At 39.0% G+C, this 18846-nt stretch overlaps 1 protein-coding gene across 1 annotated transcript; it reads left to right on the top strand.

Annotated features, from left to right (window-relative positions):
• Positions 1–13351: 13351 nt before the first annotated feature.
• Positions 13352–18277, top strand: en2b (engrailed homeobox 2b). The gene is made up of 2 exons (XM_012827887.3): positions 13352–14280; positions 16514–18277. The coding sequence occupies exons 1-2, from the start codon at positions 13809–13811 to the stop codon at positions 16831–16833; spliced, it is 792 nt and encodes a 263-aa protein (XP_012683341.1). The 5' UTR covers positions 13352–13808; the 3' UTR covers positions 16834–18277.
• Positions 18278–18846: the final 569 nt, after the last annotated feature.

Here is an 18846-nt window from a genome sequence, read left to right as displayed (position 1 = left end):
TCTCTTGTTTCCTGTATCATTCAGATATTCATTGCTTTATAAACAGTCTTTTTAAAGACTCACTCCTTCCTTAGTAATACCTTACTGCGCTTGCAGTAGGTCTATTCGTAGCCTATTCAGAGGAGTAATTTGCCCCAGTCTTTTGAAAAAGCTCGTAGCCCCGAGGGCTAGCCTAGCTAGCTACCTTTTTCCAACTGCAGCTAGCCCTTTTCTCCTTAACACCTACCTTTATATTTTTGTATCATCCACCGTGTTGCAACAAATAAAACACCAGCACTTGAATACTATTTTGTGCTGTCCCCGTCTACATTGTGTACAGTTAGTTTTGTTAGGAATCATTGCCTAGCACAGCCTTATCCTTATCCATGTCGTTCACAACCACACATACAAGAACACGACGTTGAAATTAGAACCTTATTAACTTCACACACACTGTATCAGCAAACAAACACAACTATGGACACGTTTCTGATTCGTAAAAGTCAGAAAGAGAAGCCTGTGGACTTCTTTAAACATGAATGTGATGGCCTCCAGCAACAACGAACCACCATCTCCAAGCAGTGTCTGGAGGCATCTTATGTAGTTGCTCATAGAATTGCTAAGCTTGGCCAACTCCATACAATTGCCGAAACACTGATTTTGCCGGCCGCGCAAGACGTGTAGAATAGAAGCTAAACTCATCGCAATACTTATGTCAAATGACATTGTATCACGCCGAATATCAGAAATCAGTTTGGGTCCTATTTCAAAGAGGACTACCGTTCATTCGCCTAAGTTCGGGATCCATTTCTCTGCTCAGCAGACGAGCTGTCAATAGACATGAAAGAGCAATTGAAGAGTGACAGTAGACTTAAGCATCTCCCCTATTTCGTCATTCTGGATAGCAATGATCACCTTTGCGACATAGCCTTAAAAATGCTCATCCTTTTCGCGTCGACATATTTGTGCCAGGCAGGCTTTTCAAGACTGACTGCGCTCAAAACTAAATACCGCAACCGCGCACAGATCGAGGATGACCTGAGGATATGTTTTCAAACATTGCCCCAAGATTTGAGAACCTTTGCAGTGCAAAGCAGGCTCATGTCTCACATTGACAGACCTGTAGGATTTTTTTTGTAAAGATCACAAGAGGCCCATAATAATAACAGTATCCAAATTATAGCAATAATAACACTAATTATTATTATGATAATAATACAATAATAATAATTGGTCGATAGTCATTCATTATAATAATAATAACATAATGATGGTGATAATAATGAATAGCCTACTAATAGGCCTACTATTACTGATAATAATAATAACAATAATAATAATAATAATAATAAATAGTTATAATAATTGTCTGTATGGGCCTAACAATAGCCTAACCTTGACATGTCAGGCCTATCAATAACAATATGCTATCTATCTATCTATCTATCTATATATGGTGGTGTAGTTGAGGGTGGTGGCGGCGGGCCGCGCGCTGGGGGGGCCCCAACTACCCCTAACCAGCTTTGGGGGGGCCCAGCTTGCAAAAGTTTGAGAACCCCTGCTCTAAATAAATGGAGATGACTTAACTCTTGAGACTACCGTTAGATGTCGCTGTGTAGCCTAATGTTCCATACACTTCAGATGGTAATAGCCTATACGTGATTGGTCGGGCCGCAACCTAATTTAAAATGTTTGTTTCTGCAAGTTTATCTCTTCGGGAAGACACCTGCCTTCTTTATGAAAGAGTTATTGTCCAGAAGGAACACTGCCATAAATGGGTCAATGAGGTAAACTGACAATGATGACCCCTGCTTGGCCATAGGCCCTTCTGAAGTATAGTCAGTAGCCTACCCCCAAAAAGCACGTTGAAAAGCACCTAAGGTTCTACAGCTATCTGAAAATTAAATTAAGGGTAGTCTCTAAAGATATACTGAGCGAATCACCGGGGCCATTACATTTTAATAACACCATGTTAATTGAAAACCAAAGAGTGACCTGCTACTGCACATTTACTTGAACAATATGTCTGTTAAAATTGCCCTCTGGGATGACATACAGTATACTTACAAAGAGATTTCATCAGTGAATCCATATTAAAAAGGGGGGCAACTCTTTTAATTAGGGCAATCAGCCCTGATATGCATTGAGCACAATATTCTTGGTTGATGAATAACCCGAGGAGTGATGTGGAGGAATGATCTTAAAAATATCCTTCACAATAGGTCAAGGTTAAAATACAGGTGCTGACACAGGGTTTTAAGCACATTTCTTCAGCATGATCTATGAATTTAGAGAACTCAAATGTATCGCCATTTCGAATAACTTCTTGATTCACTTTAGTTAAATTCATTCATTTCCAGATCAGAACACACAAAAAAAAAACCAGATCCAGTGGTGATATAATAAGGCCAACGAAGAGCAGTTTTTTCAATTATTATTTTATCTTAATATGACATGCCTATCGTTGGTTGACGTGAAACAAAGTCAGTGACGTTGGCCTTAAATTTTTAGCACTTTTAACACATGGTTTTGCTTAAACTTACAGTTTCCAACAGGGTAATTTCTGGAAATGAAGGTGTCCTTCTGACCAAACTGAAGTATTTATTACAACTGTAACTCAGCAGTACGTTATCTGTAAAAAGATTCATTTTTATTTGCAGTGGACCACTGGCTAAATCCCCCTTTTTATGAGATCTTAAGGAGCTTATGCGCTTTTCCCTCACAAGGAGCGCGGTGTAAAGACCGCGTTCAGGTCCGCTGAGTCTTTATTAAGTTGGAGACACTCTTGTCTCTCTGCACCTCTTCGTTTTGCATGGAATCAGCCATGGGGAAGGCCTACTTTACTGTAGCCTACACTACTGGCGAGAACGATCTGTTTGTGCAGATGAAAGCAATGAGTAGGAGTTGCGATGGAGGCATTTGTCGATTGAGGCAGACATTTTGCTCGTTTGTGAACGTTTGCTCGTTGTGGATTTCAGAAGTAATTGATTACATCATAAATTACATATTTTGTTCATTTTCTTTCATGCATTCTACCCTGAATATAGCCGACTAACATGAGTTGGGGAGACCAGGTACAGTTGTACGTTGAAAGTTGCTTAATTTTTCAGCTCGTGTCAAACCTAATGCGTGATGGCATCAGCATGCTACGTTCACAATTTCTGCTCGTGTCTCAGTCTCTGTCAAAAGGTATAAACAGACGTCGTTTTGTGAAGCAAATTTGTCACTTTTAAGTTAAGTTGCACTAGTAATACGTTTTGACAGGAACACAGCAACAGGTGGTTGTGATAAATGATTTCCGAGGTAGATGGTAGTATAATTATTAACTGCATACAGTGTGTTATATTCCAATTATCTTATAAAATATTAGGAGAGGTCGGCTGGGGACAATTACGCACAATCGGAGCAAGCGTAGCTAGCACTTTTGCGAAAAGGTGACACCCTTGGTTTGTAAGCGACTCTCTCATTGGCATTTTGAAAACCAACACTATAAAGATTACATCTTACAGAAAAAAACCTTATCCACCACTATTTTTGTTTGAATAATGCATGGTTGTTGCCATACATTTTCACTTTACCTCTTAAACTGGCATGTTTCAATTGTCCTCGGCCACTGTCCCCGACACGTTACAACAGTTCTCAAGATAGGCCTACTCACTGCATTTAGATGACATTTAAAGACAGAGCAAGGCACATGTGCTTGAATTAGTGAAGTAAATATAGAGATGAAAGTTATATGTTGCATAGGCCCCTATATGTTAAAATGAAAGCTGTCACTTATGCCGATTTTTCACAAAATGTAAAAAAAAAAAAAAAAATGTGTTACAACTGTACCTGGTCTCCCATGACACTAAATTGGCATATCAAGCCATAAAAATAAAACATATTCTGTTGGTGTCATCGCCTATTTTATTACACTACATTTATTTTTCTTTTGTTTTGTTTCTTCTTTGTTTTTTGTGAGGTGCAGTTCATAGACGCAAAGCATGGACCTTGGGTTTGGGTCTTTATTTTCCTGAATTGCACAGCAGTTTTTAAGAGGAGCTATTCTATTACGGATTATTTACAAGTAAAATGTCTTCATCTAGCCTACTATACCATTATGTGATTGATAATCACAATTTGGTGTCATGATGTTGAACACGTCAGGATATCCGAGTCAGCAATAGGTTGTCTCCCCTAAATACAGAGTATGCCATTGTTAAACAAAACACAAGGTCGATTCGTAGTTGCTGCTCTATGTGCAACTGGCAACCAACATGGTATTGTTGTAAAAGTCATGGTGCTTAATCTGGATAATTACACAGCAGAGGACAAAAACTTTCAAGTCGATTTTGCGCTCAAAACATGTTTTATTGCACCTTAAAAGAGGATTTTGCAGTGCCTAATTGGTCAAGGACTCTTAATACATTCTCTGCATGCAAATAATAATTCAATCATCTTTAACCACTTTTGGAATAACTTACTATTCGTTGAAAAATATAATCTTTTGGACTAACAGAGGGGGGAAATAATTTCCTAATTACACTTCAACTCACGCATGTAGCTACTTATACAGAGCAGAAACCTTAAGATCTCTATAGCGCTGTCTAATTTCTTATGAGTAGATCAGTGATGTGGAACTCTCGTGATAGGTTACCAGTCGGCGTCGCTTCAGTTCCGCCCATATTTTGCACCTCAGTGATACATTTAATTTAAAATGTATGCATAATGCCCCATTTCAATGCATACAGAACGTGACATATCGATATAACCGACATAGGCCTTAACGTAACAAACCGCTAGAATATTTTAAAGTGATTGACTTTTAATTAAATGTGTATTTTGAGATAAGATGTAACTTTACAATTTGGACAAAAACTGAAAAAATTGTAGTGAAGTACTACAAAAGAGAGCTGGAATAATCAGTAGGCCCTATGTGTCCACAGATATTCAATATGTGTTTACAGACTACCCTTGGAGTATAGAACCGGCCAAGTGATTTTCACAGGTGTTTTAACTTGTTTGTGCTATTGCCTGTCACCGCAATGCATCATATTTTAAACTTTGAATAATATAACTGAACTGGTTGGCGTTTTTTCTTTGTCCATTGTCTGACTTTACAAACACTTCTGTATTCGTGAGCCATTTCAGACACGGCTCAAGTGGCTTTTTCAGACCCTTTCGCTTTTTTCTGTGTGTCAGCAGACAGGATTTATCCTTCAAGGTTGAAGAAAAAACATCAGACCAAAAGGTTGACTCTCAGCTGAAAGCAGTCCTTCCATTTGAGCAGCTGGGCTTTCTACAAAGACCTGGGACAGAGCGATGGGATTAGCTGTTGGTGATTTCCCAGACCTATGCCCAGTTAGGGGGTTGGACCTCTGACACCTTATGAAACCCGGGCTCAAGTGGCTCCAAGACTTTTACGCAGAGGCAATAATTCAATTAATGTGGAGTCATCAGTTAGACTACCTAAAACTGTGTCATGCTAAAAGCAAGCATACACTTCCATTGCTTCTTTAATCTTAATTAAAAAAGATAAAAGATTCATTCGTCCCCGTTTGCGTAAATTAAATATGTCGTATATCGTCAACGCCCTTGTACATTCACAGATTTTGTAGAAACGGCATACACCTGCATTATTAAGTATACATCTAGGCTTTCCCTAGAAGCTAGATCATATTGCCTACAAGAATAGTAGCTTACCATGCTACCTTCTCAAGACACAGACAGATTGTGATACCCGTTCTCTCTTGATGAAACTAACAACTTAGTCACGTTCCGTTTATCCTAAGGAATTTGTGATTTTCGACTGTTTTAAAGTATACAGTTGACTAAGTGCACTGTGGGCCCGTGCCGTTCTACTTCTGACTCCCAAAGTGTCACATTGTTTAAAGTGACAAAGGCGTATAGATCTAGGTCACCTGAAAACAGTAGCCAACGCACATGTCAAAATGGCAGGGGAAATTATAATGTTATATCCTATCAGCAATAAAAAATAGTAATAATACAAACTGATGTGAATCGCCACATTACCTTAAGCAATGGATCTCATCAATTTGCGTGCAAAATGTTCCTGACTAGGCCTATCTATAACATTAAATAATTGTTGCAAAGGGAGACATTTTCATACACAACCACTCTATCAGTTTAACACGACCCACCCTTCTGTTTACAGTCTAATCTTTCATGCGCTTATAAGGACAACCTGCTACATGTCGCTGTCACAACAGTTGAAGTTCGTGTCTGAAGCTGCAAGCGAAGTCAAAAGTGTATATAAGAAGTATAATTTAACAAAACAGAGGTGTGCGTGGTGTCTTACCTTGCCAGCTGTGTGCGCAGGTAACCATTGTTAATTCTTCTGATTAGCGTGTCGCAGCCCTTACCCATGATGTGGCCACACTGACTGCCTCTCTTCTTCTCTTTGCTTGAGTCTTTCCATCAATATTATCAGCATTCTGATCCCGGCCCGTCATTATAGTTGTTTAAACCGGCTAAAATGCGATTGCAGGGGGGTAACTTTTTTCTGAGAGGGAGGGGGCGTTTCGGTCCACTGCAACCCACATCAACAACCTTCTATGCGCTGAGTATTAAGCATATAATAACTGATAAAGTTCTCCTAAGAACTTTTCAGACCTAGCTAAAAATGCATATTCGAAGTTGGTAACAATAACGAACGGATATGACTGGTACAGTATTGTCCAAAATTATTCGAAATGATTGATGAATGTGTGTGTTGCATTTGCAAAACTCGACGTTTAACCTGGCTTGGACCCTGATACGAGTCATGTCACACATTTTGATGACTTTAAACTTGAACGGTGAAGAATGGAAATATACATGAATGGGGCACGTTTGACAGACTGATGGCTCAGCTATTTTTGGTGGTCACCAAGCGTTACAACTATTGTGTGGCTACCGGTTATGCCTGACCTCAGAATCACAATAGGGAAGCTCGACTAGGCCTATTAAAAAACACAAACGGAAAGGATCGATTTTATTCAAGCCGCTTTCTCACACAGGCAACGCATAACTTTCACAGGTCAGAAAATAAGTTTTCTGGGACAAATCCAAATTAGCTGTAGCGTAGTGGTGGGGTGCCCAACTTGAATTCGTAAGAAATTGGATGTAGCAGCTCTTGAAAGTTTCCTCATGATTTATTTTGAAGGGTTAAACATGAACTATGCTAGATTATACTAATCTTAAAAACAATCCATGATTTACATGACAACTCTTGGGTCTTTCAAAATGTCTCAAGTTATTCGTTAACCCAATCCAGGCTACATCATTACAGAAGTACTGTAAATGAGTGTTCATATATTCAATAATAATAATTCAGGTTTACCAAGCCTATACAATATGGGGGTTGTTGTCATTCATGCCCACTTTACCCATAGATAAGATCAGGCATACCTTCGCCTTAGATAATCAAATCTCAACATAAAAAACTCATTGTTTGTTTGTTTGTTTTTGCGCCACATGGCCAATGCATCACAATAACTCCACAAAAAAATTAAGCAGGGCACCATGCTAGATCTTACCATGTATAAAGCTATAACCTCTTCATCTACGCTCATTGGACAATTAGCAAGACCAGCAGTTGTCTTTCATTTGATTGACAGGTTGACACTTGCACATCCTGTATAAAATTACGCATTTGATGGGAGTCGCCCATGAAAAATAATTAGAGAAATCGTTCCGGAAATGAAACGAAATGTTAATCCGCATCACATTTCCATAAACAACATCAATGCATAGGCAACTGCTTATTCAGCTGTAAAATATTTGGCGGTGTGAATTGCCATTTTGCGAATGCGACTTTGCATTAGCTACCTGCGTCTCTAATATCCAGTGGGCTCTCCAACTAGCCTACGTCTAAACACACAATCACGAAAAAATGTTTAACCCTTAAAGTCTGCACAATCCATGGCAAGTGGCAAAATGAATTCTCTTGATGATCTGATGATCCATGAACTTTGTGAGTGTCAATACCTACTGACTCGATGTTTCGCTTCTAATTCAGGGTTTATGATGTTAGAGAATATACCTACTACCTTTACCAGTATCAGTCAAGCTTGGCAGTAAAGTTTTCATACTTAACTGAGCAACATGCTGTAACGGCTGACCAGAAGGAAACACATTTATTTAAAGTCTTCTAAAGATTTCATGTGATTTTGAGTCCCAGCAGATGTGGCGAAATGGATGGCTTGTTAATAAAACCCCATATAAAATAGTATTAGGGCAGTAAGGACTGAAGTATTCAATGCAAAAATACTGATATCACAGACTGTGTCAAATCGAGAGAATAATGCTAATATTTCATATAGTTGTTGTTAAGCACGACTGATTTCGTTTGTTAGCCTATAAACGCATACTGCATGAGCACTTAACGTGTGTATGCATGAAGCACTAAGCACCAAGACAAACCACTTTGTCACGCAAGCAACATTTTGCTTGCGTGTGAATCCAGTGTTTAAAGAGTACTCACATTTGGGAAATTGGAAGTGCAGAAATGATCGATTTGAAGACAAAGACCTTGTGCTTTTTGTGTACCTATTACGGCAGAGAAGACACATTGTACATTTTATGTTGGCGTCACTTTCAAACCTGAGCTGAGCTTTCTCAGTGAGGCCTAAAGAGATTTCTTGGGAGAATGTTGATTTCATTTTAAACTATACACACAGTGTCTAACTGTGTGGACGAACAGTTGCCCAAAATACTTATGAGAATAAAACTATGTTGTGCAAGGTAGCCAATATACAACAAAGGGAACGGCACTCATTTAGCCTAATAAGAATGTTGACTTCGCAGCTGGGAATCACAATAACAGGAGCCTACTCAAAGGGAACTAAAGCGAAACAAGCAAAGCGCATTTCCGACCCAGGCCATTCTCGTTGGATTTATCAGGACACGCCAGACAGATCAGACGGATTAACACGTAATTAAAACCTAGAAACAACAGTCCGTTTAGTCTTCTGGTAGACACCCACTAATAATAGCCTGCTTTAGCTTACAAAGTCAAAACAATTTGACTTTTTAGCTAGTTCTTCAGAAGTCTTCAGAGAACCTATAGATAAATAGATGTGTAGACTATAATCCATGAAATAGATATAATTACCTCTTGGCCCATAGGCCTAAAGGCTATAACAGAAGTCTATTTGAAATCGCATTTGCAGTGCCAAATCTTTATATGAAGTATAGCATATCAATGTAAAATACATTGGCTACTCCTTACTAAATAATTTCAGTCCCAATATATTAATGTTGCATGACACTTGGGCCTTCTCCCATCACCGCTACCCACAATGCTGACAAGTTTGGCTACTCTGAGAAGAACACAAGTAGCCTAACAAGTAGTGATTCTCATTACCAAGTGAAATAGGGCTATGTAGTTATTAGAGAAAACGGTGCATAATATCATGGCCAGTGTCACAGTTTAAGCTCCCCTGACCGAAATAGGAAGTGGCCGGTAACCTTTCTGGTGATCCTTAGGGTCCCCCTTACGGTTTTTTTTATTCCCTCGGTTTGTTTTTTCAAAGGCCGACAGGAAGCTGGGAGATCCCGCATGACCCCGGCATTGTTCTAGCCTCGATATCATAGCCATTGAAAGGGGAGCATCTGTGTGCTGATCTGCGCTCTATGATCTGTGAGCTGGCAAAAGCCCTGGCGCTCATTCACAAAATCCCCCTTTGCTACAGCTCGAGAGGCTTTCAGCGGGTGGAGGCAAAACAAAAACAAAACCTGTGTGAAAATGAAAGCGCCCATGAGATTTTAGGAACACTAAACCAACGCAAAGTTGTATGACTACTAAATGCAATATAACACTAACACTGTGGCTAAACCTAGCAAAAAAATAGGAGCAAAAGCCTGCGGTTCATGTCATTCTGCCATTCGAAGGAACTGCACAGGACTGGGCTGGTAACGGTCCATAAGACCATAGGCAACCAAACACACTGGCATATTTTATGTAGACAACCGAGAATTTAGTGGAGTGTGACCCGACATTCATCTTTCAATTTGTAAACAGACAAACACGTCCACCCTTCTCCGCTTTGGTAGGTTATGTATTCGGAGGAAGGGTTAGAACATTGAAGATAATTTTATATGAACTTATTGAGAGGTGTGAAATTCTGTTTCTTTTGATTATGGTCAAAAAGGAGGGTGTCACCGCAGTAGCTTATTTATCCGCCAGGTGTCCGTGGCAGGAGCAGTGTAGCTTGATATCCAGTTTAAACCACAGCGAGGGAGGAGACATTTTAGAATGTTTTAGAGAAGTTTAAAATATGTCATTAAATTTGATCCAAACGTGTAGCTATTGAAGCAACAGGGCACAGTTCATGATGGAGGCCATTTAAGGTGTGAAGTGTTTTAGAGGTGTTAATCCTCAGGAATCTGTCCAACTTAAAGATATTTTGTGAAAGTATCCATTTCCTTTGCCCTGCTTTTTGCTTGGTCGTGAGATGTCTAGAATTTCTGTCAATTAACAGTGTTTTGACTTCCAGGGCCTGAGGTTTCGAATTTACTTGAAATAGCCTATACGCTGCAAACAATACACAATTGAATAACAATTATGCCTGTCTGAGAGAAAAGGACTATTTAATATATGACAAATGTAAATCATAATAGCAATACGTCACACACAAAATATAAATGTTCCTATAAATAGCTATGAGTATAGCAATCCTGTCCAAACAGCACAACATTTATGCGTCAATTCTTACTGGGAGGCTATTTAAATAAGTTTTGGACTGATTGATAAAAACGAATTTCCACACATTGCACACATAATAAGGCTAGTCCTAGAAACCTTGCACTGGAATTTCTACATCTTGTTTAAGAAGGAATAAGAAGCGAAAAGCAACACTGAAAATATCTTGCCTAGCTAACAACATTTCATAATGTATTCATGTGTATTATTGACTCTGAACATTATTTTATACTGGTAAAGAGCGTACTTCATGTTGCGTAAAGTGGACTTGGATACATATGAAACCCACTAACAGATTAAGTGTGTATAGGATATTTCTATTCTTTACGTTTGTTACTTCCGACTGTCATTCATGTGTTTGCGTAGAACTCATTTACTGAAAATCACTTCAGATCACACGTCAGATTCAAACAGGTCGTCGCCTCTTGGTGGAGACGCTGTGAAGATCGGAACGGTCATCTTCTGAATTCCACTGCACATCATTTGAAGTCAGCCTGAAGCCGCGGGTCATTATGCCCGACGGTGGCCCCTCTGCCATTTTAAACGGAGATCCAACATCAAACATTCACATGTCACGCCATGTCAGTGACGGGATTGTGCTTTGCTGACGCAGAGTCGATCACGAACGCAAACGTTTCTGTAAATGGAATAAACGATTACTTAATGATAAAAATCCGCGTGTTTAGGGCATTGTTATGTGATAGATCGAAAATATCTAAGGGCAGGCTACACAGGTAAAATAGGCCACTGGTGGTAGTTCCCCAAAAGTTGGCCTCTTGTAAGTTCCTTCTGAAGGACATCCATGGATCTTTGTTAGTTTTCTGTAGACGACGTCACCAATGTAGGCTACCTTATTTGAGTTCAAATAGGAAATTATGAAGTTGATGCTGGTCCTGATGAATAATTTTTGCTTTTGAACACCATACAACGTACACATCGCAGACACAATTAAAAAAGGCCCACTAGTAAAAAACAACAATTTTACCAGATTTCACCCACCTGCAGCTCATTCAGTTTATGATAATTAATTAAGTGATCCCGACTGATTATAACCGAGCTAAACTGGAATAAACCTTTCAAAGTGGTATAGCCTACCTTATAGACATGTATTTTAGCTTTGAAGGGATATATAGCAAATGACTAATCTGACGGAATGAGGTGAATCAATACAATATCACTGTTGTATTTGAACATGCTTTATCGACGTGGATGAACACCTGAAAGGGGAAACACCTTGCGCCTCATGATACTCTTCAGCAGATTGAATAGGCTAGCACTTGCTTATTTATTCGGGAGTAACAGAGCAGCCAGCTGTGCGTAAACAATCTAAAAAGGTTTAAAAGTTATTTGAACAGTGACAGCAATTTAAGGGTGGAAGCTTATGAGCAAGTTATTTTAGGCGTATTGGAGATGATGAGGTATAGCGAGGTATAACGGTTCACCCAACGTTAAAATACTGAGCTGACCCAGTCCATCTGCCACTATCACTGTTGAACTAACAAACAGGGTACAAACCAACCTTGCACGACGAAAGCAGGCAATTCAGCTCTGATTTGTGTTGTATTTCTGGTAAAACACCACTGTTAGTAGGCTATAACTTACAATTTGAAGGCCAATTAGGATGATTGCAATCGCTACAAAGAGCACTCGAAGCGTAATACTTTCAGCTACCGGTTCTTGCAGGTGCATCTATCCAGCAGCACCCAGCGCAGCCATACGCGCAAGGCTAGCCTACTTCCTATAGGCTATAAATGTTGTTGCCTTTTGGTTTTGTTCCGCTGCTAATCTGAGTTCAAATGCATCTTTAAGACCCTCATTTGATATACATCTCGATGGTAAATCTGTCACACCACTCCGGGTGTCGTTCAGGAACTCTTTTTCCTCTTTCGCGCTATTCTGTTCTTTAACCGGCTGTTTGTTTGCAGCACTGATTTCTTCAAATGGGGCATTAGTTCCTCTCCTGCATGCGCTCCCTGGTTCAACATTATGCAGGAGAGCCCATGTGAGTTTTCTCCCGCGAAAAGTCTGGTTAAAAGCCAGGCTTGCCAAGAGTCACTGTACGAAGCAAAGGTTTGCTGACACAGCACAAGCTTTCGCTCGAGCGAGGAGCTGCCAGTTAAGATTTCACAAGTTGCGTCAAAGCGTCGATGTCCTCGTATCAAACGCAGGGTATTTTCAACCCCAGTGAGAAATACAATCGATACTTTGAGCCTGACAATGATTGGTGTACACACAATTATGGATGCATATTAGCTACAGTTGTCCGACTGCTAGCCCAAAGGCCTGCATTATTTTAATTCAGATTGGAAATATGCAAGTAGGCAAGCTAGCTAAACTTTCGGACCATTTAAATATCCCCAAATACCAAGTAGCCCAAACATCGTGAGCCTGTTCTCATTACGCACCCCTCCCCCTCATTGTGATTGGACATCTTCACCACAACTGTTATTTGAAAGAAATATTAAGAATTGAAGTAATCACTAATTTTGGCGCCCAATGTTTGAATTTGCACGCAATACGTTACCAGTAAATAAGAATACACCAAGCTGCACCATGTGGAAATACTATGTCTATATGTTGCACTATAGCTTTAAAAAGGGAAATTAAGGCGAGGTTGGGTGCTGTCATTTATCCTGGAGTCACTAGATCATGTGGTTCAATTCTTGTTTCTCTATTGGTTAAAGGCACGTGTCTTGGATACCGGACTGCAACGTCACTGTGGGGGGACTCGTATTAAAAATAAGAACAAAAATCCATAGTGAAAGTATTTCAGAACCAGTAGCGCCTCTTTATTTACGCGTAGTTTAGGCAGCGTACGAAACATCGTTTTTCGTTCAGATCTGACAGAAAACCCAGCCTTTTACGGGGAAATCCAAACACGAGATGAAAAGAAAAGCCTGCTCTGGATTTAAATAGTAAAATTATGTTTTTTCTTTGTGATCTCGACCAAAGTCGGCTTTGTGGTATTTAAAGAAAATCGTCTTCGGTGAGGGTTTTTTTTTTTTTTTCGCGTGTTTCTTTTTTTATTTATTATAAATTACAATAAAGAAAATTGAAGATATTTAAAAACTGGAATTTGTAGATTTGTGTGCGGGAGAGCGAGAAAGGGGTTAAAGCTCGAGTGCTGGGAGAGTATTTCAGAATGGAAGAAAATGATCATAGCAACAGAGATGCAGAGCGACAGGATTCCGGCGATGAATCCAACAGAGCCATTCTTCCACTATTACAAGCACCGGCTAACCTTCTCCCTCACAGAATTACAAACTTTTTCATCGACAATATTCTACGGCCGGACTTTGGACGAAGGAAAGAGGGGACCTTGAACCGCGAATCGGGCATTCGCAGAGGACGGGAGAATCACTCTTCGGGTTTCAGATTGGGTCAGGTGGAGGGGACTCTAGCAGAAGAAGGAACTTCGAACCCTGGTTCCATTAATGGAGCAAAGAAAGCAAACATTCCTGAGGAAGCGCCTCTGAAACCCCGAGAAGAAAGTGGGGATCAGTGCCTAAGCTCGGATTCGGATAGTTCGCAAACCAACAGTTCCCCCTCGTCACAGCCTTTGCTCTGGCCAGCCTGGGTGTATTGTACCAGATATTCGGATCGGCCATCATCAGGTGAGCGCCAACTTTTCAATTTTTTTCATCGAAAAATCCACTTTAATATCTTGTATTTTAATTTCGTCTGGATATGACATAAACGTGTCGGTTCGATGGAACACTTTTTTGCCGTTTAAACTAAATGGATTTATATATCGGGTAAATAGAAATGATCCTTGAATGGATGCAGGGATCTCCGGAAACCCCATTGCATGGAATAATAATTAGCTCACTTTGACCATGACTACGCCCGCTAACTATTTGTCTATTTGTGTTTTTATTTTGTTTATTTTATTGTTTCTATCTATTTACCTTGGGAATGATGGCATTAGCCTACATGATGGCGATTGACTTTTTTATATATATTTCTGATTGTTTGTTGTTATAGGCTACATAACTTCATGGAGTTTTGTCATAAAAAAAGAAAATCCAAACACCAAATACAACACAAATAGGCCTACGTTACGACATTAGAGATTATTACAGAAATACGGGTTAGTATTCCTTGCTTTTTCAGTTATATTAAAGCTAGTTTATTTGGCTAATATTTAATAAGGCTTCTGATATGCCCACAATTGAAAACAGAGGCAATATTGGGTGGAAAAAAGCTTTATCTTTGCGGAAAACATGCCTTCTTTGAAAGTTTTTGCATTATTTTAAAAAATCCTTTCCCACTCGTCCTTTAAAGAGTACAAGGCATCCAGAGTAGTCTAGATGTATAGCTTACTGGATTAAAAAAATATATATTATTAATTTGATTGGTCTAATTCAGGCGTTATAGAGGGTTAACTAACATTAGCTACAAAAATTGCTTTTAATAATTTCGTATCGCGTTTAAAACTTCGATTTACGCCATTGTTCCGTCCTTGTCTTTGTTAATATTTGATTAGCATATTTTTGACAATGGATTTGAATCCATGAGTGAGGACTGTTTCGGACAGATCCATAATGAAATGCAAGCATTCCTGGGAAAAAGATATTTTGGTTTCACAACCTTCTCCAAAGCTGATATGTAAAAACAAATAATTAAATTATTACTTCTAATGACGTAAGAGTTTTGATCGGAAGGCCTAGTAATACAATGTTGTGTGGGTTTGAAAGCATTAGCTTGCAAGTAAAACTGAAATTAAAACTATAGGCTATATAGGCGTAATCAACATTTTCAACAAACTGAAACCATCAAAATGTTATCATATTTTATCGCGGTACGAAAAAGAGTAGGCCTAGTCTTGTAGATTAAGAAGTCAGTCATATATTCATAGGCCCACATTTAAATGAACAACAGTTCTAAGACACCAAGAAAAAAGCTCGGAAAGGGCTAGATGTACGATATTTGTAGAGATGCAAAATACAGTATTAGCTTCCTGCCAGGTGTGTATTGACTCAACTTAAGCCCTCATGGTTTAGCCTAGCAGTTGAGCTATATAAGCCCTTGTCTGTTTTGCAAATAGGCTAGGCTATATAACCATGTTTTAAAAAGTTCTGGCTATAGGTTTAGTTAATTTTGCACATCGATTGCCTTTTAAAATAATTGGACTACTTTATGGAACAAGGCTTTTCCTCAAAAAAAGGCAAACCCATTGAATAGGGCAGATTCTCAACATAAAACGAAAACTAGTCTATTTTTTAAAAGACAAATTGGTAGCATAGGCTCCTAAAAGCCTCCCCTATAAAACAGGCCCATGTGCTACAGAGAATCGATCATTAACTCCGATCCGACTTAAAAGAATGCAGTATGGTTAGGCAAAAATGTGCAGGCTCAAGATATCTATAACAAGTTTATGAACAACTTCAGCTTACAAAATTGGTTCCTATGGAAACAGTAAGTGAAAGGAGAGCGCCCCCCCCCCCCTTTTCCTCCAGTCATCACCCCACCCCCAAGCACCCATCCACAGCCCGTCTATAGTCCAGAACTCCAGCAACTATGAGATATAGGCTACTTATTCATTCGATGCACATCAGTGAACCTCTATAACGGCTATGTGTGTGTGTGTGTATATCATGCAGACGTGCCCCAAAGTAAGCTTGCATTTAAGCAAGTAGTGGCATTCTGAATAGTCTACTTTGGCCTTGTCATGATGATATTGATTGTGATTTTGTTGTTGTTGTTGTTGGCGGCTGTGTAGCCCATAGATTTGTCATTGGGTAGTAGGCCCATACCGCCTCTAAGTTGCATAGGGCTATATAAAGATCACTCTGAAATGTCACGTTCAGTCACTAATCCATTTTGTTCTATCTTTCGAAACTACAGGACCAAGATCTCGCAAACCAAAGAAAAAAGCAACTCCAAGCAAAGAAGACAAGCGCCCTAGAACTGCCTTTACAGCCGAGCAACTTCAGAGACTGAAGACAGAGTTTCAGAATAACCGGTATCTTACAGAGCAGCGACGGCAGAGTCTTGCGCAAGAACTCGGTCTTAACGAGTCTCAGATCAAAATATGGTTTCAAAACAAGAGGGCCAAGATCAAGAAAGCCAGCGTGGGCAAGAATTCACTAGCCGTCCAACTGATGGCACAGGGACTCTACAATCACGCCTCAAACGTAAAAGATGACAAATCAGACAGCGATTAATGCCAGAAAAAATATCCAATGCAATAATTTAAAGGGCCAGTGTACAAAAATACCAGCGTTTATGAGTTTGAAATATGTATGAAGTAGCCTATATCATTCTGCAATATTATGTGTATATAGTTTATAATTTACAAGTATGCTGTTGTAAAACAAAACAACTTTTGCAAGTATTAATATTGCTGTATAATTTTCTGAAACTTTTGAAACAAGCGCTTTTGATTGGCACTTGACGTTGAGACACATTACAGTAACCATGAAATTCATGCTGAAGTCCAAAGATTTTTTCTGCTGCATTCAGGCAACTGTGATTTAACTAAATGGCAGACGGTTATGTTAATGTTATTTTATTTCAATGTTTGTTTCCTGTTTCTTTTTTATTATTATGGTTGAATGTCATTTTTATCAAGAGCTGGTATTTGACCATGTGGCATTGACGTTTATTTTCCCGCAAGCCTGACAACAATGCATTGTATAGACTACAGTAGGCTATTTATGGGCCAGGGTTGAGGAAGTTCTCATGCAGTAGTCTAGTTTAGGTTAGATGGAAAACGGACACAACTCCTAAGGCATCCGAATGCATAAATTGAGGAAATAAAATTCTGGTAAAAACATATTTATGAACTGTTGTAAACTTGACTCACATCTGGAGTAGAGTTCTATCAGTAGTAGGAATGTAGAAATCATTTTAAAGTGATGCAGCCAGTGGAGACTTTTACGATATATAATATAGTTTTATGAGAAAAGCAATATTTTAACCTCTCTTTTAAAAAACAGGTTTTAATTCATATTGTGCCGAAATGTAATGACTTTGTAGCCCACCGGACAGACAATGAGTCAATTCTATCTAAGCTTTTTGACTATAGTGACCTGAACGCATCAGAAACAAAAATAAGGACACATCACACATATTGCAATTTTTTATACCGATAAATTAGCCTACATCATCTAAACTATTGCTTCAACTTAGTGCCGGTAGTTCACAGTGCTGTTTATTGTTGTTTGAAACGCCGTCATGAGAAAATATTGAAAATATACTGACGCTCAGATGTTGCTTTTTCAGAGAAGAAGCGGATGTGTTTACATTGCTTATTTATCTTGCAATAACTTCTTTTTATTGATGAAAATTTTGAGGCCTTTGCATGAAAGCGGCAATTCGTCATAATTCACAAAACAAGGAAGTAATGAGTATGGTATTGGAGTTGCAGATAGAATCAGTGCCATGCGATGCTCTTGGTGTGCAGTGTGTTAATTGAACATTTTTAAAGTGTGTATGAATTGAGACTCACCAAACGAACACACTTTGCCTTATAAGTTCTACAAATGAACTTTCCTGTGAGAAATGTGGTATATAAAATTAAAAAAATATTAGCCTAATTCACACTGTTTGTATCAAGAATAGGCAATTGCCTTCAGTTCATACAGCAGAATAGGCTATACGTACATAAGAGAGAAACAAACCATTTGATGTGTAATGTTTTTTATTTCAAGTGGTTCTCTTTGAGGAAAGCAACTGTACATAATTTTATATCGTGATTATTTGTGTATAATTGCAGCCTGAGAACTGAAAAAAAACGAGTAAAGAAATAAAACTTTATTCAAAACGATGATTTATTTGTTCTTTTTTTACCCAAGTGATAGCATGAGACAAAGTGTGACCCAACGGAATGATAACACTATTACCTTACAGAAATGATATGTTGGTTTTGCATACATAAACAGAAAATCTGCAGGCGGTGGGAAAGGGCATAGACTACCCATTCTCCATTAACTCTGTAGCCAAAGTGGAGTTATTGTCCTACAAAACCTTGCCGAGTCAGTCGGGCGGGAGCTTGGGTTAACTGATCAACTTCGAAACGTAATTACAGGAAAAGTGGTTGTATCTACAGTCCTAGAATAGGGCTACTTAAAGGTGCTCGTATACTTGATGGTACCCTCACCCCAGTATTGATACTGCCTCTAAGAACGAATCATGGGCTACTGCAAACTGTAGCTTCAACTTTTGTAGCTTTAGTG

The sequence above is a fragment of the Clupea harengus genome, chromosome 25 (genome assembly GCF_900700415.2).
Source record: "Clupea harengus chromosome 25, Ch_v2.0.2, whole genome shotgun sequence".
NCBI lineage: Eukaryota > Metazoa > Chordata > Actinopteri > Clupeiformes > Clupeidae > Clupea > Clupea harengus.
This window is presented reverse-complemented; position numbering and strand designations above follow the sequence as displayed.